The sequence below is a fragment of the Neodiprion virginianus genome, chromosome 4 (genome assembly GCF_021901495.1).
Source record: "Neodiprion virginianus isolate iyNeoVirg1 chromosome 4, iyNeoVirg1.1, whole genome shotgun sequence".
In the NCBI taxonomy this organism is placed as follows: domain Eukaryota; kingdom Metazoa; phylum Arthropoda; class Insecta; order Hymenoptera; family Diprionidae; genus Neodiprion; species Neodiprion virginianus.
The window spans coordinates 772,903-792,963 of record NC_060880.1 but is presented as its reverse complement, the minus strand read 5'-3'; the positions used below and the strand labels follow the sequence as shown (position 1 = coordinate 792,963).

The 20,061-nt window shown below is 44.6% G+C and overlaps 1 protein-coding gene across 1 annotated transcript; it reads left to right on the top strand.

Moving 5' to 3' along the window:
- The first annotated feature begins 13,352 nt into the window (after positions 1-13,352).
- Positions 13,353-14,679, top strand: LOC124303434 (uncharacterized). Its single transcript, XM_046760623.1, has 2 exons — positions 13,353-13,500; positions 13,598-14,679. Exons 1-2 carry the CDS (start codon positions 13,486-13,488, stop codon positions 14,543-14,545), a joined length of 963 nt encoding a protein of 320 aa, XP_046616579.1. The 5' UTR covers positions 13,353-13,485; the 3' UTR covers positions 14,546-14,679.
- Positions 14,680-20,061: the final 5,382 nt, after the last annotated feature.

The window sequence follows — 20,061 nt, the reverse complement described above, 5'->3', positions numbered from 1 at the left end:
TAATTTTCTTACCGCCTTTATTGTGGCCAATTTTTTTCAAATTTTCATCTTATCATAAAGTATTCAATATTGTTTACGAGACTCCCTTTTGGTTGAGAATTAAGCAATGTCGCGTAAACTATTTATTGCTCACGGCATTCTAAGCTTCCATATCACGAGCTATACCCACATGCGTTAGACTTTCTCGTGCAGTCGTGCAGGATTCATCGTCGGCATCGAGGTTCCTTTCAGCCCGTCCCTCACGGCCACAGCGATCATCCGGGTCAAAGGGCAAAGCATATCCGAGGGCAGCTGCAGTTGTCACCCGTCGTCCGGCGGAGGTTGCGTTAGCGTCGGTGAGCTGCGGGGGTTGAAAAAAGGGTGAAAATTTTCGATGCTTCGGTCTTGTTTTTAATTTTTAGATTTGCGAGAGAAGCTCGCGGCCATGGTAACCGAAATAATAATTTTCCGTCGAGAGGTGAATTTTACGAGAATTCCCGGCGCGCAAAATTGTATTTGCAATTCACGCAGCTCGACGAGGGCCGCGTGTCGTGTGACGAGGGTAAAGGAGTGAGAAGAAGGCCGGTCAAGCTCCGAACACACGTGCTCCACCGACCCCCGGGCATATTTACTACCCTTCAACGCAATCCCCCTCCCCTCCCCTTCCCCCAAAATCTGCCCATCCGCCCACATGAAAGGCGGCCGGCGTCGTGCCCGCGATCCGCCGCGCTCCCTGATTAACTCGAGAAAACCTTACTTTCCGCAAACTGTTAGTCATACACCGGGAAAACTCGTCTCACGGTCAAAGGACCAGCTGCGGCGAAAGCCGGCCAAACTTCCACGATTCCAGGCTCTTCTATTTTCGCTGTTTTTGTACCGTCGCGTATGAAACGACACGCGAGTAAACGGACTTCGAATTGAACTCGAAACCTTAAATAACGAAAGTTCAATGAAAATTAAAGTAAATAATTTGGTGTCACTGAATTGTTAAATCTTACCAAACTACAATGTGATAAATATAATTACAAGGATGTTCACTTATCGTAAGGTAATGGTTGTTGTTTTTTTTTTTTTTTTTTTTAAAGCTTCCGTACCAAGCCACGAACAGGTGACATCGATTATCTATCTGGAGTTTACTCGACGATTCTTCAATTGTTATATGTAAATATTTTTGGTTCGATAAATGAATAAATAAAAAACAGCGCAGCTCGAGTTCTTCAACATTGAGAATCACGAGATCGTCTCGCTTCTACTCGCACGAAAAAGTTGTGCGATATATTTCACTGACTGGGCATGGGAGTGTGTTTTAAAAGAGGAGTAGAAACAGAGGGAGTCGAAGCAAAGGAGTAAATACCGCAGCCTCGAGACTGATATCAAAATACAGTGGAAATTGGAAATGTAAAGCCGCTGTTCGGTCAGGCGGATTCACGTGACCCGGTGCTCTTCGCCTCGTCGACGGAAGTGCTCCGGAGGGAAATGTCGGGAAACGACAACCGTTCAAATTACCGTTCCAGTCGGTGGTGCTCGTGAAAACCGGGGCAAAGTCGGCGCGGCTTTGCAGGGTGTATTCTTACCGCGTGCCCGGGTGTCGGCTTCGGCGGAAGCTTCGCGTTTCACCTCGCCGCGTAAAAATCGTCCGTTTAATTTCACCGAGATAACGTGCATAACCGCAATTGACGAAAAGCCGGCCGGCCCGCCGGGTTAAATTGAATAATTAATGGTACGATGGCTAATTCGCGTCCGAGAGACGATCGCTATCTGATCACGCGAACTCTCTCGGCAGTGGTTAGCTGAAAATGACTCAATTGCCCGGGGGTCTTGAACCGAGCCCGGTAACTCGGGACTCGGCTTCGAGCATTGACCCATTGCCGTTGGGGCGTCTTCCTGCGGCGGGAAGAAGAAATGAAAAAGGGAAACGGCGGCGCCGCGGCTCGTTTTGGTCGACGTTATTCCTAGGCGGTGGTCACGCGGCCGGGATGCCCTTCCCTTTACACCCTCGAGCTCTAACCCCCTCGCCGGAGTTTTTATTATCGCCGTGCCGAAACGGCGCGTTCCTTGCCGCCATTGCCTCGCTTCCATTACAAAGTAATTAGTGCTTCATCCCTTTTAATTATAATAATCGTAAAACCCGCCCGCCTATTATACGTATACGCAACGGTCTGCCGGCACACGTGTATCCGGATCTCTCGTAGCCTTTCGCAAGGACACCGCGTATCGCGTGAATTTTAATAACAATCAGCGGCCCACGCCCTCGATCCGCATCGTTGAAACATGCACTTACTTTTTACATCGGAGGTTGCTTACCGCTTGAAATAATCGGCCGAGCGAGCGCAAGTGTCTCATTACGAATTCCGCGTTGGAAAACAGGTTTCTTGCGCGGCGGCACGACTAAGAAACATCGCCTAGGAATATCGGTGACTAAAACGTCTCCGGGATGTCTAATGGACAAACACTTGTCGACATGCTCGAGGGGGGTCGTGCATCGGCCACTCGAGTGCGAGTTAACAGGCTAGACGACGACGAGTCGCTCTCCTCTGCTAACTCCGAATTTCTACCTGCGCAGCTACGCGTTAGATTTGAATAGCGATTTCGTTTCTCCACGCTCCATTGTGCAACGCGATGTGCCTGGCGTACACCGCAACGAACAAATTCGTCGAATGGAGGAAATTACCCCGAGATAACATCTGCGGCGGTCGATGGGCGTTGGCCAATCGGAGCCAAGACTGCGGTCAGCAATAATAATAACAACAATAATAATAATTATTTAAAAAACAGCGGCACATTGCGAAAGAAGCCGCAAGTTTACCGATCCTAAAACAAACAGGGACAGCTTGCGCCATGCAGCGGAGGTGAAAATTATGCTAAATAATTCAATCCAGGTGGACGACAGGGACGAATACCTACAGGTTTTCGTAATTATTCAGAACAATAAATCGCAACACTTTCTACCTATTCCGGGCCAGGTGGTCGGGCATAAATTATAATCATGCTGGAATCCGCTTAGCCTTTGCGACTTCAATTTTTCCCTGTACCCGGATGTCGGTCGAATACACTGGTCAACGAAATTTTTTAATAAGGGAGGTGGTTACTAATTTTCAAATACCTGTAATCAACATTCATTATAATACTAACATTTATTTTCATTCGAACAGGTCTAATTTTGCTGTTACATCTACTACCATTTAAATTTATTGTCTATGGTTTTGACTCACCCTTCTTGATTCAAAGTGTTTTGTAATTTACAATAAATACCAGTTAATTAGTTACAATAAATAACAACAACATTAAATTTTACCGTTAGTAGCTGTGACAGAAAAACTGGAACTGGTTAAATCAAAATAAATATGGTATTATAACGAGGGAAGACAGGTATTTGAAAATTAGCAAGCACCTTCCTTGTTACAAAATGTTTGTTGACCAGTGTACTGTAAGGCTACGCGTAACCTCATTGTTGTTAAAAAAAACTCATACTACAATAAATCTATTCGTATCTAAAATATTCCATTCTCATTTATATCGCGGTAAACCTTGTTCCTAACATATTCAGATAAAAATTCTCACCTTACTCGGAAAAAGTGAATTTTTCTTGTCCGGTGATATCGCGTGGTCGAGGAGCAGCAAGGAAGCGGGAAGCTCTCGGATCCCGGTATGGATCCGAAGTCGGAGGTCGCGAAGCGAGGTCGAGTGATGCCTACGGACGAAACCCACTGAAACGTGATTTACGACGGATGGTAAGAGAGCCTGCACCTCCGGCTCGTCGCAGATATTGACGTCGTAAAGGTCGCCGGTGGCGGTCCACGTGCCCCGAGAAAAGCAACATTGCTCCGGTCTATCCGATCGGGATTTATCGAGTCTCGGCCTGAATTCTTCTCTGATTTAGAAAAGGAAACAGGGCGAGAGCATTATCCGGAGAAGAGAGGGGGATTCGAGGAGTGGAACACGAACTTCGCGTTAAATATCGCGAAATACCTTCGCGGCATCACGATCCTGACGACGCGACCGTAGAAGAAGAAGCGCTTCGGATTCCCGGCATCCGACTTTGCTGGCTCATTTTATGGACGATAAATTTCACGGCTTACCGGGAGCAGAAGGCGCGCCGGTGCCGCTCCACCTCGAGATATTTCATAAATCAAACTGTTTTTCATTCCTGTTTATGTTAATTTTATCTAGTTTTATTAGTCACGTTCTTAGTACCCACGACGAAATGTTCGCGGCAAATTTGTTTTTCATTCAAAGGCCGACTTTCGACGGATTAATTACAAGTCGCGTTCTGTCAATTAGTCGGTGACTTTCATTTTCTAGCGTCTCTCTTTCCCTCGATTTCATTTTCACCTTATACTAATTGTACGCGAGTTTCTTCGAACGACAGGTGAAATTCGAGTGCAAGGAAGCGGATGAAATACTCTTGGATTCGGCGGAATGCGCGAAGCGTTTGAAAAAAAAAAGGAGAAGAACCGCGAGGCGAGGAAGTTACTTTTCGCGAAGAACGCTGCCCCGAAACTCTCTCCTCTCCGTGTACCTACGTTATACAAGAAGTTTTCTGTAACCGTGGAAAAGAATTTCCTGATGCAAAAGTTTCAACGACTCTTCCGCCTGCCCTCGCATGGTATAAAGGTATACCTGTAAAAAACACATACCGGAAGTCCGATGCGTTTTCCCGTGAATTCCGGGAAAAAAACTCAAAGTTATCAACCGGAGAAGCAGAGAAAAAAAAAAAAAAATCGATCTAAATTCCTCGAGCAAGTCCGCGGCGTCTTGTAAAATTTTTCACCGACAAAATTTTAACGGAGGAGGAAGGACTTTGGACGAAAGACGATTGCGATTGCCGGGTATTAGCGAGTCTATCGATAGTGCTGATACTCGGAATACAGTTTTACATGTATAATACGTAGGTATAGGGCAGAATCGTCGGAGCGTGAAAGTCGGGGCGAAGAGATGCGCCGAAATCAATTACGGAATCTGATTGAAAATAATCTGCGACGTCGTCGTCTGGAACGAGAGGAGCATCTTAGGAAAACGGTTTTCCCTTCAGAGGAGCAAAAGGGTGACCGAGGTTGGAACGGGGAAAAGGAAGTTCGCCGCTCGCGGTTCTTCTTTGAGTCGCGAATTTGAATCCACGTTTTATACCCTGCAATTAATTCCCCGCTGGGAATATAAGAGCTGCGGAATCTCTTGCCGCGCCTTATATACGTATACGTACCTATTCCCGTTCCTACTCCGTTCGGGCAAGGAAAGAGATTTGTGAATCGTTTCGGTGGGATGAGGGAACTCCTAAGAAATGGGGAATCCCATTCTGCGCCAACCTGTTCTAGACTTCATACACATTCATACCGTCTCCCCGGCACTTTGCTCGGCTACTACGTATTATATATTATTCAAAAACGGCAAAGGTTAGCTCAGCTTTATGCTTCTTCTTAAGGGGTTCGACATTTTTTCCTGTAATATTTCTTTAGGATTCCCTCTATCTGCGAGAATAAAACTTGGCGTTTTCTGATCCGCCTTATCCGTCAACCAAGTACTTATTTCCAACGGAGATCGATTAAGTATTAAACTTATGCACTTGTACGTTTTAAATTCTACGATGTTACTATTTTTATTTTTTTCTCCAAAACATTCTTTCGTTATCCTCTGAATTCAGTTTTCAGCCCGATTCGGTAAAATTTTACGGAAAGACAACTTAACCAGAAGAATACTTTCAGTCTTTGTACAAAACATCTGCGGTTACAGTATAAATTATTATCCGTTACTCGGCACTGGAGATAAATGTGTCGATAGATGAAGTGGAAACTTTTGCCAAGACAAATATTATCCAAATAACATAGGCGAAAATTGAGTTTCGCGATAGGTCTGTACATACAGACGATAAAAAGTGGAAGCGATCACTTTTTCACGCGTCATTCGAAAGAACTCTTTGTCAGCTTATCGATAACCCGAGTCAATATTTGATCGTTTCCCTTCGGAAGTTGTGATAATCGGTGTCTTGTAATAAGTTGTACGGTCGGTCCTGACAAGCGTTGCGAACAGACCCTCGAACGTGTGCGTGTAATTTCAACAAGTGCGGAACTTTTCGCGCGTGTGTAAATATAATACGTATCCATAGGGACATTATATATACAGCAAGGGTTGGGAAAAATTGGAATCGTGCTTCGGTTTGCGGAATCAGCGATAAACCGGGTACCGCGAAAACGAATAACGATATACTGCCGCGATATTGCGAGATGGCGAAGAAATCGATCGGCTAATATCTGCAGCGGCAGCTAATGATCTCTCTCTCTCTCTTCTTCTTTTAATTATCATTATCATTCGAAGAGGCTGCGAGTGGCTGCGTGGCGGGTAACGAAGCCAGGACGATAGAAGCGGCGTTATCATCTCGTTGTCGTTCGCCTTTCCTTCTTGGTCTTTCTTTTCATTGGCCATTTATCATTTCTTCGAATACCGTCTGCGCGTGGGTGTGCCTCGTGGACGAGTTACACACACCGTCGCATTTGTGTTTCAGATGTTACTTCGAACTTGATCGAACACTTAGCCGGGTCGAGAAAGAAAACTGAAAGCGATTGAATTTAAGGGGAGGTACAGCTTGGATGGTCTAAAATCACACCTATTCTTAGGATTTATTTTTTAAAGAAAATGTCAACACTTGGGGAGCAATTTCAGTGCGAAGGATTTATTATTTATTGTTTCAACATTTTAGAATTTTCCCATTGAAATTAATAACAAAATGGCGGCATGGCGCGTATAAGCAGCGAACGACTCCGAAATCGAGAGCTTTTGCGGTGGCGCATCTCTTGACGTCAGTGTCCAACTTGTAACAGATGGAAGGAATTTTGTTGAGTTAAAACCACATTTTCGGTTTCGAACTCCTAGCCCGAATGTTGAAACAAATTTTTTTTTTCCAAATACATAAGACTATGAACAAAACACTTTAAAATTTCAACTCGATGGGATATAAATTACCGAAGAATCTACGCCACCGGATTGAAAACGTGGTCGTCTCTACTTACAAACCGGGTAAATCGACAAATATCGAGAATAAGGGTTGCCAGTTCGCCGCTCAGATCATCCAAACCCGCAGACTGAAATTCCACTCCCTCAACTTTTCACCCCCGACCTTCTGTGTGCATTAATTATCATACATATGCGTGTACGGGTTTGAAATTAAAATACTTGTACTTCATTTCCCCTCCCTTCCCTTCTTTTTGTTTAACTTCTCCCTCTCTCTCTTTACCTTTTTTTTCAGTCTTCCGCAGGTCCACCAACCGTACCCGTGTAAATTCGGCCGTAAATTTTTGCCTCTTTATTACGCAATTAAATTACCTACCAGCTACTACTCGCTGAAGGGGTTTCAGCAACGGGAATCATGGTGAAGTTCCCGCCCGCCGCCACGAAAAAAGATTTTTTTTTTTTCAAAGAATTCGTTTTATCGCGGTGGAATTTAATTTTCATTACGTGACCGATGTACATGCGTAAATGTTTTTTTTTTTTTTTTTCTCTCGATTCAGTTTTAATATTTTTGTCGTCACATACAAAATTTCACACTCTGTCGACTTTTGTAAATACCATTCATAAAAAATGTGCTTACCGCAGTTTTTTTTTATAATTCTTTGCGTTACCGTTCGGTCAGAAGCTAAAATAAATGTCTCCATGTGCGCATGAAACGTTGTCACCTAGAGTTAATTCCTGTGTATCATTTCGCGGTATTTGATAACATCGCGAGAAACGTGAGACGTAAACGTTTCGAGCTGATTGTTGAAACCCGAGTTCGGTTCTAGGCACAGTTACCGGCGATTGTTGTCGCATATCGACTACAATGGGACGGCTCGATCGATGATTTTAATTTTTCAAGGAAATACGAGCGCCTCGTTGTGATCCTTGTTCGGAATTGCGCAGAGGCATGGGTGCAGGGAGGTACGAGAAGTCGACGAACCGGGGGTTTGGTGGTGTTCGGTTTATCGGGTAATTCGAGCCCACCCTCTCTCTGCTGGGGGGGAATTCCGGCCGCGATACTGCAGGTCGTATTGCGTCAGGTGTGCGTTATACGAATACGGCATAACAGGTGAAATCGATGAGATTGGCAATTTTCTTAGGGTGTACAGCTTGGACGGTCCAATATCACAACTATTTTTTGGAGTTTTTTTTTTTAAAGAAAATTAGGAAAAAGTTAGGAAATGCGCCATCGCAAAAGCTCTCGAGTTCGGCGTCGTTCGCTACTCATACACGCCATGCCGCCATTTTATTATTAATTTCAAAGAGGAATTTCTAAAATGTTCTTGAAACTATAAATAATGGAGCCCTCAAACTCAAATTGCTCCAAGTGGTGTCATTTTCGTTAGAAACAAACTTCTAAAAATAGGTATGATTCTAGACCATCCAAGCTTTACCCCCTCCCCCCTTGATATGAAGCTAAGCCTCGTTTCACAAAAGCGTTTAACCCTTCGTTAGCTTTTTCATCTTTCCGCTTGTACCGATCAATCACGATATCCAATTACGAAGCGGCCCTTCATTGGACGCGATCGACGCGATCGACGGGCCCATTTTCATTGTTATATTAATGTTTCCGGATATTTCTTTGAAATATCAAGATTTGAAACATGAGTACGAGCGCGATAAATTTCTGAGCTAAACATGGGCCAAAAGATTAAAAGAGAATCAAGGAATCTGCAGAGCTGCGAGATAAATATTTGAACTGTTGAATTGAACAAATTACTGCGGATATTTTAAGACTGCCGCACATTTTATACGTCTATTCCCCCGCGAAAATATATACGACGGTTGGATCCCCGCCCTCTTTATATACCTGCCTGCCTTATGTATATATAGGTGCGTGTATATGTATACCGGAGACGTTTAATTCTCTCGGAACGTTGCCAAAAACTAATTCCCAAACCAGTTCAAGACGCTGCCCAGATTACGCCTAGCGCGAGCAGGTCGTTCTTCAAATAGAAGAAAAGTCTCCGTATTTCTTCGGATTTTTCCTCTTCCTTTTCGTTCGTTTAATTTTTTTTATAATCTCTTTTTATTCACCCGTCTTCGAAGTGTCCGAGCATCGAATGCGAATCATCGAAGCGTTTACGAAACGTGGATAAAATCTTTTTCGCAATCATGCCTATCGTTCTCAAATACATGAAAAAACGATCCTAACTACCCGATCAATGATAATATATTCCCTTGAAGATTGCGCAACGTTAGATGGAATATTAAAAAATTAGGAAATCAGAGAGCTTCTCCTTAAAAAAAAAACCATCGCTGAAATTCAACGACGGATTGGTAATGAACGAATGTCGAAAAATCGGTAAAGGTGCCCTCGATTCGTGTTCTTAAACCTGAAATCGCGGAATGAAGAACGGTTAGATGAATTTCACTTAATTTCCGGCCGAGATATATGCTTACCAGAAACGAAGCTCGTGACAGCAACGGTCATTAAATCAAGGCAGAAAACAAGCCGTTTGAAAACTTTCTTTTCCCACAAGGTCCGCGCTGTCGAAATTGACACCTGCGCTCTGTTGGATTATTGCCGGTGATCGTTTCGAATTTTACGTAGCGATTATCGCTGTAGATTCGTACCGAATTGCCACTCTGAGCCAACCGCTTCGATTGTGTCAAAATGCGCTTGACATTTACACCCGATGACGTTCCCCAAGCTTAACGATCCGCGCGAGATAAGGTCGGAGAATTGGACAAATTTGCAGACTCGAGGTTGAATGAAAAGGGGAAAAAAACAAAACCGTGCACGAAGCATTGAAATTTTTACCCTCCACGCAGACACGGCACACCGCTCGAGCTGGCTGCGACCGACAAGTAGTTTTAATCAAGTACTACTAATTGCATTTCCCACTAATTACCGCCACGCAGGGTCTCCTAAATCCCCCGAATGCCGGATTCTGTACGTAATGAAAAATATCAGATACGTTAGCGAACATCGTGTGTTACACGCGACATAAGCATGTATTCATTTTTCGCATCGTTCTGGAGATATTTTTATTAATTTTAAATAATTTTCCTCAACGAGTATTTTAACCTCGCCAAACGAGGAATTTTTCTCCGTAAAATTGTAGAAATATTGACAGCAATTTTTTATTAAACAACAATGAGAACGATTGCGGAACGGAGATGCAAGGGAGCGAAAAAAATCGGTGATTCCGGCACACAGAACACGACGGTGGAAAATCTTAACAAACAGTTTCCCGAAATTTGTTTACACACCTGCCCTCGATGCGCGGGAATTTATACGTACACGTACCCGTGGCTAGTAACCGTGCTGTGATAATTATTATATATCTGTGCTATTGTTATATCGGGCTTGTAGAGCCGGGCTGAAACCCCCTCGTTAAGTGAGCGTCAGCTCTAAATTCTAAACTTCACAAACTCCTGCACTCTAAGCCCCGTTATGGTTATTGGCCCGCGGCAATTACACCTATACAGCTATGTATCAATTAGAATCTGAAGACGTACTCACTCAGGGGCTGAAGCAGAGCGTCGCGACCTGTTTGTGATATGGGGAAGAGAAGCTCGTTGTATCATTAACCCATTCGTAGTCGTAAATATCGGTTTGTCGTTTATTATTGCAAATCACGTTAATGCTCAAGGGGTGAGTACGGAAAATAGGATCGGATTTCTTTTCGGAGGGTTTATTCGACACGTATTGAAGTATTGAAAAAATTATTTTTATGCAAAATTGCGGCCCAGAGCCAATCTTTGAAATAGCCTTCTTTTAAACTCCTTCGCGAGAGGACGAATTTCTGTTAAAGTATAAGACTTGGAACAAAAAATCAAAAAAATTTATAATGTATATATTATTGCCTATAAAGGCGCGCAGGGGTTTGTTTTGATCAAAGCTTGTAGAAATGGTGCACTTTCGTTGAAACGAATCGATTATTGGCCAAAAAATAAACGGCAAATTGTTGATGTAAAGAAAAGTTTATACTAAATAAAAAATCGGCTGTGCACTTCCGCAGATAGTGTAATTGTGAAGCTACTGTCAAAATTTCAAAACGATCCGTGCAACGGTGTTCCAGTAATATGCCCTCCTAGTTTGAAAAAAGTGGGGTCGAGAAAAATGCGTTTAAAATTTTACGAGCACTCAACGCGCGCTTCAACACACTGTGACAAAATCGAGAATTGAACCTTGTGAAAAAAATTTCATCACCGAACCAAATGGTTATTGTTTTTACCACCCTAAAATATTGTATTAGTCGACAAAAAAGAAGATTTTTCGAAAATTGTCAGTTGCAGAAGAAAAAAAAATGCTATTGAGAATAACGGTAAAAGCTAGATGTCTGTAAGGATTGGTGCACTTTTTTTTAACACTTTACGACATTCCTGATAAGAAAACTTTAACTGATATTTCAGCGAGAAACGAAACGCTTTGCCCGAGGCTTTGAAACGGAAGGATCGAGGTTATCGTTGGCGTATAACGTTCGTTAATTATCCGCAATAATTTGATGCGGCTCCGGGAATAGGTAGACAGATTCCTCGGTTAAACAGTTTCAAATGATAGGACAATTTAGTAATCGGAACACTTCGCGATTATTTCAATTTTGTCCACCGGCTCGATATTCGTTTTCCACTATTCGTCCGGGCGTTCAATTCGCTCGATGAAAATCAAACTAGGCGTACCTAAAGGGCTAGAGGAGGGCTGTCTATTGAATATACAGATGATGTGGTATCAATCTAACGCAATTAGAGAGTCCGAAATCGCTTTGAGTGAGTTCGGTTCAACGGTTCCCCCTGCGTCCCGTACATGGCCGAATAATTGCACCATCGATAGTCGGGGAATTGGGAGAGAACTGAGGTAACGATGATCCAAGACTGGAACCAGATCGATGGAATTTCGAGAGATGCTTCTGAACGAAATTACGCAACCGTATGCGGTAAGAGACCCAATACCTTCGGCTCGAGACGGGAAACAGCGGAGACCGAATAATGGCGGGAACCGAATCGAGAATATTTCCCACCGAGCTTCCGGTTCTTTTCGAACTTGAGGGTGGTCGCCTCGTACCGGGCTGCTCGGACTCGTATCGATCTCTCGGGTTAAGGGACCCAGATCGACTCTCGTCGGCGGGGTGGAAATTCGTCACTTTCACTAGTCACCGATCAGGGAATAAGGAGTCCGACCCATGCGAGTGCTGGATTTTTCCACTCGGGGCATGGTCATGGGGTGCGCATGGGTTTCGTCAGGCCTCCGAGTGCTGCACGCGCGGCTTAGCCTGACAATTTATTGCGAAACTTTTAATAAATTACCTCTAACTGTAGGTGTAGTTCTGCAGTAGGTTCTCCAGCCGCACTGGAGATAACTCGTAAACTTACATTTACGACCTGGCTGCGTTAGCCACGACGCGTATAAGGGCCGAGTCTTCCGAGGGGCGAATTATTTTATATCCTCGGCCACATCAAAACCCGGTTTATACAGTTGTTTTTTTGTTGCCAGCTAGTTCCGCTCCAACTTCGTATACTAGAGAACAAGGGTCGGTTCGCCAAACTGAGAGACATTATCTATTCACGAATTCATGAACCACGATTCTCGTGTCTGGTCATCAGGCTGCTTCGTTTTTTACCTTTTTGCTCTTCAAGTTGCTACTCGAAAAATTTGTGAGAAATACTGTAAAAGTACAACTGTCGTAAAACCTGAAGGAGATAGGAAAATATTTATATTTTCTATTTATTTTTACGTCTATACCTTACGTACCAAGCACCGTCGAGAATGAGCCAACAATTTTAGTTTTCCTTTTCCATATTCCATAGACATATTTTTATGATGCAACACCGGTTGGGACATGAGTCGATATCACGAGCATATTGCTTGCGATTAGGTTCGTCTCGGGGTCGAGCCATTAGCCGGAGGACTCGCATCGAGTTTAGCTTGCAAGAGATGCGATAGCCGAACGTAACGGAGAATTTGCGATAGAGTTATAAAACGGTGATACCGTGGATTGTTGAACACGGCCACTGCATCTCCGTCGACGCGTTGGTATCCGGCAATAAACTATTCAGTCCGAGCCGAAGCCGCTGCTGCGTCCCGATTCTGAATAAGTAAATCAAATTAACAAGTACCCGGAGTAAATCGGCGTCGTTTTACGGCTCGGCAAACATGCCGGTTGAGCTTTACGACGACGAAGAACAATCAAGTGCAGAGCCGTTATTAATCCTTCGTTCATTGATCAAACAATTCAGGACCGCGTTCGAGAGACGGTGCGGTCTTTCGGGCCGAAATAAGAGAACGCGAATCATGAATTGGAATTAGAAACCTTTCGGTGCAGGGGCCAACAGTCGGCAGGTGACAACCGGTCGCGTGTCCCCACTCGATCCTCTTGTCGTTGGCTGTTATGTCAATACACAATCCGATGGGATCATCTCTCAAGCGTCCGACATCGGCAGGGCGTGTGCCTATCGTCAAGAGTGAAAGTTTCCGTCGTTCATCCCGACCACCGAGCGGCAAAAACGGTATAAAAACCGGCAAACCGATCATCGAAGGCACACTCATCTCTCGGCGTCTCCCGCATCAAGCACAAAATGCGCGTTTTTCTCGTGAGTATGGTACAACGTGAGCCGCATTCGGCGCTCGACGATCCCACCCCGCAGTTGATAGACGAATATCTTTAACAAGCGACGCTTCACTTTTCAGCTCTGCCTCTTGGCCGTCGGCGCCATCGCCAAGGAAGCCGATAAAAACCATTCCAGACGTGGCGCCTACCTCGACGCCTCCAGCAGCTCAGCCGCGGACATCATCTCCAGCAACGCTTACCCCATCAACAACGGTTACAGCAGCGGAGTCATCGGCAACGGATACGGCAACGGAGTCTACAGCAACGGAGTCTACGGCAACGGAGTCTACGGCAACGGAGTCTACGGCAACGGAGTCATCGGCAACGGAGTCATCAACAACGGCTACGGCAGTGGAATCATCAGCAACGGTTACAGCAACGGAATCATCGGCAACGGCTACAGCGGCGGATTCGTCAACAGCGGCTACGGTGCCTACAACGGTGGATCGGCCAACACCATCGTCGGAGCCCGTCAAGTGTCGAGCAGCTCTGAACCGATAACCGGAACGGTGATAAACCGAGTGGTCGAGGTCGGAGTGCGAGTTCCACACCCGGTCGAAGTCACCCGGACGGTTCCAGTCCGCGTCCCGCATTTGGTACCAGTGGAGTACAGACGTCCCGTTCCAGTCCCCGTCGCCCAGCCGGTTCCCGTTCAGGTTACCAGGCCCTACCCCGTGCCCGTCGACAGGCCTGTTCCCGTCCTGGTCCCGCAAGCGGTCCGCGTCCCGTACCCGGTCCCGGTCCCAGTCGCAGTTCGCCAGACCTACGGAGTCCCGGTTTCCGTCGAGGCAAATTCCGCGATTAACTCCGGTGTCGTCAGCTACGCCGCACCCGTCGCCAACTTCAACTCTGGAATCGGATCTTACGTGGGCCAGAACTCGTTCGGATTCGGTTCCGCGGGCTCGATTTCCGGAATATCCAGCGACAGCTACAGGAGCTCGGTATACCCCGGAGTCCAGAGTTCGTACGTTGCTGGTAATTCCGGCAGCGATGGATACACGTACAACGTACCGAGCAAGAAGTGGTAGAGAAAGGACCACCTTCGAACGAGCCAAATACAAATACGACGAATCATTCTAACCGTAGATCATACATTTCTAGATCATATGTAGTAGTGTCATAATATGTTCACGTGAAATAATTATGAAATTTATTTTCTCAACATCGTGGTACCTACCCTCTCTTCACTCAGACTTACCGAGCCATCTTCGGTCCCGTATTCGTTACAACCACGACGTCGCGGATGACGTAAAAAAAAAAAACCTCAGCCGTTCCACAATTTGTCAGCGCTCATTTGATCAACCCGACCGAGGAGTCGAAAAGTTCAATGTTGGAAGTTGGAAGTTTTAATTCGGTTTCGGCGGAGCGAACTCGGTCAACTCGCCGGTCGGCCCACTCGAACCGGAAATGGGCTTCCGCGTTGCGGCGTGTGACACTCCAGCTTCCGACCGTCATCATCGTAATCGCGCCCCCAGCCGTAGAAGATGTACGTGCCCGTTTCATGTGGGTTCGACCACGGGTTCTCGAGACGCCGGCTTAACCCTGCGAAACATCCCTGATCCGCATCTCCATCACCATGAGTCACGCACTATTTTACGACTTTCGGCAGGCGTCGAATTAGCGCGAAAACCTCCCCTTGATCCGGACTTCTCGGCTCTCGTTCCCCTTTCCGGATTCGTTGATTCACTTTCTCTCTTGCGCTTCTCCATCTTCTTCTTATTCTTATTCGAGGGAGAAATGAACCGATAGTCTCTGGGCGAGAATTAAATTCTCGCGCTGTTCAACCCTCTCGTCCCTCCGACTGTACATTATATTAGGCGAGGTAAGTAATTGGCCTCGTTAATCTAATTGGAAGGATTTATAAGTTGCAGGTGTAAATTTATTCCCATAAGATGTATATCCCGCTTAATTACGTACATTCCGCCGTACGTGTTTCTACGGAGCTCATGCGCCGACGCTTTATGCCCTGCGCCTCATCTCCGTACGTAACGTCACCGAACGAGACGGAAACTTACGAGAAGATTTATTTTATCGAATTTCTAATTACACACGGATATATTTCACCCGGCATCAGATGGTTACAAATACAGGAACATCATCGCCGCTCATTTACCTCGGAAGCGAACGTTAATCTTCTCTCTGGCGAGCCGTTTCAAAAACCCAAAATTCTTGTCAAAGGTAACAAGGAAGTCGGTAATTATTCCTCACTCCAACTGACTGAGACAGAAATACATATTTCCGTTACTCGTCTCTTCAAGTACGAGGAATCATCCGCAGTATCGGGAATAATTGTTCCCTTGAACCCACGCATCCGAGAATGGAGTTCGAGCTTCACCGCACGACAGTCTTGCGTGTTTCATTCCCGTTGGGCGGCGAGATTAAACCTAGTTTATATCTCGGTGTCAGCGGCCGTTGAATTCTGTGTAAAAATGCACCGATAACAAGAGATTTGGAACCATTTTTTCGCTTACAGTTTCAACACACTTAGTTCAATACGGGATAATTTTTCGACTGACTTTTCTCCATCGTACAGCGAGCGGAAGAGCGTTCGCGTCTGGTCGGAGTTGTCGGACAGGATGCGAGCTGGCTTTCATTAGTTCTTTAAAAATAGTCGGAACGGCCTGTAAACGACTCACAATCAGCTATGGGGGATCGTTGGAGAGTTCCCGTTTGGCGAGATTAAAAAGTGAAAAGGGGAAAGATTGACTGTAGCGGTGAGAAGGAGAAAGGGAGACAACGAATAGAAGGAGCAGCGTTGATCGTCGGGTGTCATAATCGGCTCCCGGTATACGTCGATCCTTGCACGTCACAGAGGCATCCTAATACACCTGTCAAGCGGACCGGATGTCGAATCGATTCACGTCGTCATCCATCATTTAACTCGACACGCGCGTTCCGCTGCCCGCAGCGGACGAACTTGTCCTCTTCATTAGCCGTTCGGGAAAAAAAGTGGCGCGTCATTTACGGGCGGATTGATTTTTCCGTCGGTTGTTCGGCGTTATCGCGAAGGGATATCGGCCGCTCTTGATACAACTGGGTAATAAGGATAACGAATGTGTAAATTTTTTTTATCGCCGATTCTGAACGCGATGCGAAAGTATAAAATACACGTGATATGCAAATTGACGATAAACACGCGTGTCTCGTTAATTCGGGTCTCAGCTATCGGGCATACCTGTGCTTTACCTGTACGTACAGCGATACCTACACAGAGCTGAATTGAATAAGGCTGCACGAACTTCCGGTCGGCGCGGGTACCAGCGGCCCAACCTTAAGACGCAAAGCGATGATCGATAAGAATTTTGATGGTACCATGGAAGCATGGAAGCTCCGCATGAGCCCGGTATTCTAATTTCCATTTCCGTTTCCATGACTCATTGGTACGAATAGATTTTCTCTACCTATCTAGGTATTACAGTTTTACGGTGGTCATAAAGTCTAACCAAGTTTCCAGAGTTCAACGGGCACGTGAACGACCGGCGTAAATATCCCTTTGTCTTGCCAGGCTGCAGGAGGCGCGTCGTCGTCTTATCCTCGGCGTTGCTTGTACCTACTGTCCTGGAAGTGCGTTGTCAGCTTTACGGTAGTACTCGTTAGTCGAGCATTAGCCCGAGTGCCCGAAACCTCGAGACGATTACCGGATAGTCGGTCGAAAGTTTTATCTATTTTTTTAATCGCCGCATCCGAGATTTAAATAAATTATTCTCGTCGACAGAATAAATACGCGATTTCTCGCAGGGGAAAATCGTGAAATCGACGCGGAATGCGACGTAATAGAAAGGACCGGAGGCATTCGCCACCCGCATTGTCATCTCGGCGGGAGGTTTCAGCGCGTATTTTGTTCCCCTAGCTAATCCCTTAATCGGCCGAGCTTCCGTTTACCGTTTGTGCCAGCGAATAGTAGTAAGAAGATTGCTTTCCGCTAAGCGGTGCCGCAGAATAAATATGCCTAAAACGAGCAGGTGTGTAATTTAGGGTGGTCCTTATTCGGGTCTTGGACAAATTTTCATTGGAACGTCATCTGGACCCGATCCGAAACATTGAAAAAAAATCTGTGTATAGCTTCAAGCTTCTACGTCAACTGGAACACGGGCTTCTAAGCTCTGAACGTTTTAAATGTAAAATACGTGTAGCTTTTATAACCAGTTATTTCGTTTTGTATGACTTTGGTATAAATTAAGGGACCGACTTTGAAATTTGGCAGAGCTGTTGGTCATAATGATAGACGTAAGACCTGAAAATTTCAAAATTTTATCATAATTTTATAGCATATTTCTTTTTCAACGCAAACTTAATAACATCATTTTTATTAGGCTTATATATATAATATATAAGGGAATGATGATTGCAAAATTTTGAAATTCTCAGGTTTTGTTCTGATCACTATATGCAACTACTCTGCCAAGTTTCAAATCGGTCTTTTAATTTATACCAAAGTCATACAAAACGAAATACCTTGTTATAAAAACTACATGTATCTTACATTTAAAACTTTCGGAGCTTAGAGGCAGGTGTTCGAGTTGACGTAGAGGCTTTAAACTTTACACAGATTTTTTTTTTAATAATTCGAAACAGATCCTGTAGGCGTACCAGTGAAAATTTTTCCAACCCTCAAATAAGGACCGCTCTAGGGTGTATCGTGCATCACCGAAATCCTATTTTCTCTCCAATTCCTTCGGAGAAAACCGGTCGAGAATATTCGACGCGTTTGAGGATGTATTTATTTATAAAATCGTGCGAACCGAAGACGAAGTCTGACACGTTATACGTTCGTGATTATAATTAATTCTCGACTTTTTCATCCTCGCGTTACAAAAGCGACTCTCTCCTTTTGTCACTCCGGCGCCTTTTGTCGCACGGTGGTAATTATTGCGGTTCGTTAAGGGTAGTTCGATTCCGTCATTAGAGGCTCGACTCGCGCTTTGTTCGGGCCGCAGCCTGCAGCGTGTGGCTATTTCATTCCGTCTACTTACACGGCGAATGCTCACCTGAGAAGGCAGGAATAATATTCGCGACAGGTTGCGAATTTCGTATAATTTTATAACCATCCGAACGAATCCGCAGCGTTTGATGGGCGATTCTTTAACGCCGAGTATACTTTTCGAAACGGCAATTTTCAGCCATTACACTCGGCTCCGGATCATCTGGAATTGATTAAACGGATTCACCCTGTCGGCACTGCAGCAGCTTGACAGCCGGCGAGACGAGAGTTCCTCTCAACAACGGCGTGTGACGTCGCGTGTCCTGGACACCGAGGACCCCTTCACGACATCCTCTCCAATCCAAACACCCAACCAATTTCCCTCCCTCCTCGCTCGAATTATTTTTCTCGTGTAAGCCCGATTTTATTTAACCGACGTTTTATTTTCTCTCTCGGGGTAATATTAAATACCGTTCCGCTGCCGCTGTCGCTGCGCCGGATTTTCATACCGAGTACAATTAGAAAATTGGGAGGATCAAAACTCGTTTCGCATATCCGCGGAAGGTTCGTCACAGTATTCGTTGAAATGAATTTGGTTAACATGCGAGAGTCAATGCCATGTTATTCAATCGAGACTTTTACGTGGAGGCGTACGACTCGTTTTTAATTATTTTAAACCCAACAAATATTCATTTCCCTTTTTTTTTGTTTCATCCTGCACTGACATTACACTAGTTGCACGATAGATTGCGACGTTCGGAAAAAGTGAAATATTTCGTCAAGTAATTATCTTTCCTTTGAATAACAATTTACTTTCATTGAATTGCGGTACCCATACCCTTGAGGATATCACGTAAAAGAGAAACAAAAACACGAAGAAAAACACCGAGGACAAATCACCCTCCTCTCTCGATATTGCAGAAGGTATATGATACATAAATCCGAATTAATTTCATCCCCCGGATTTAATATCGAATATACATATATATATATAGACTTAGATGTGTGTGTATATATATATATATATATATATAGCAAAAGAGAGGGATTTACATTATATTATTTTTCCTCAATCTGAATAACTTATAATAATGAAAAGGATTCGCATTGACCATATTTTACTCCAAACGGAATCGTTGTTTTATAATTTTTATATGCACGGTTGAAATTGTTTCACAAATTTTCAGTTATTGTCCTTGAATCAGTTGAAACAAGCGAATATTTCGTACGACAGCCTAGCCGAAAAATTCACCGTCTTCGGTGGCTCCAGAGATTTCCATGCCCTCCGAATATCGATCATTAATTAATTAATCCGGTATACCACAAGGAAAATGAAACGAAAGAAGAGTGGGGTTAAAAAACTAGAATAGGTGATTCACAGAAGCACCAAAATATCGAATTTGCAAGGACGTGAAAATCTAATTCGTAGATTTATCATGTATGTATAAAATCCAAGTACAGACAATCGAAAATACAGAAAGGTCAAAAGAAAAAAAGGGGAACGACAGAATTTAGAATCTGTACACGGTTCTATGTTATCGAGATGAATTCTGACTCTTCTACATTCTGGCCTTTCTATTTTTTAACTTTCGCATACCGCGAATTTCTGTACTGTTTTAAATT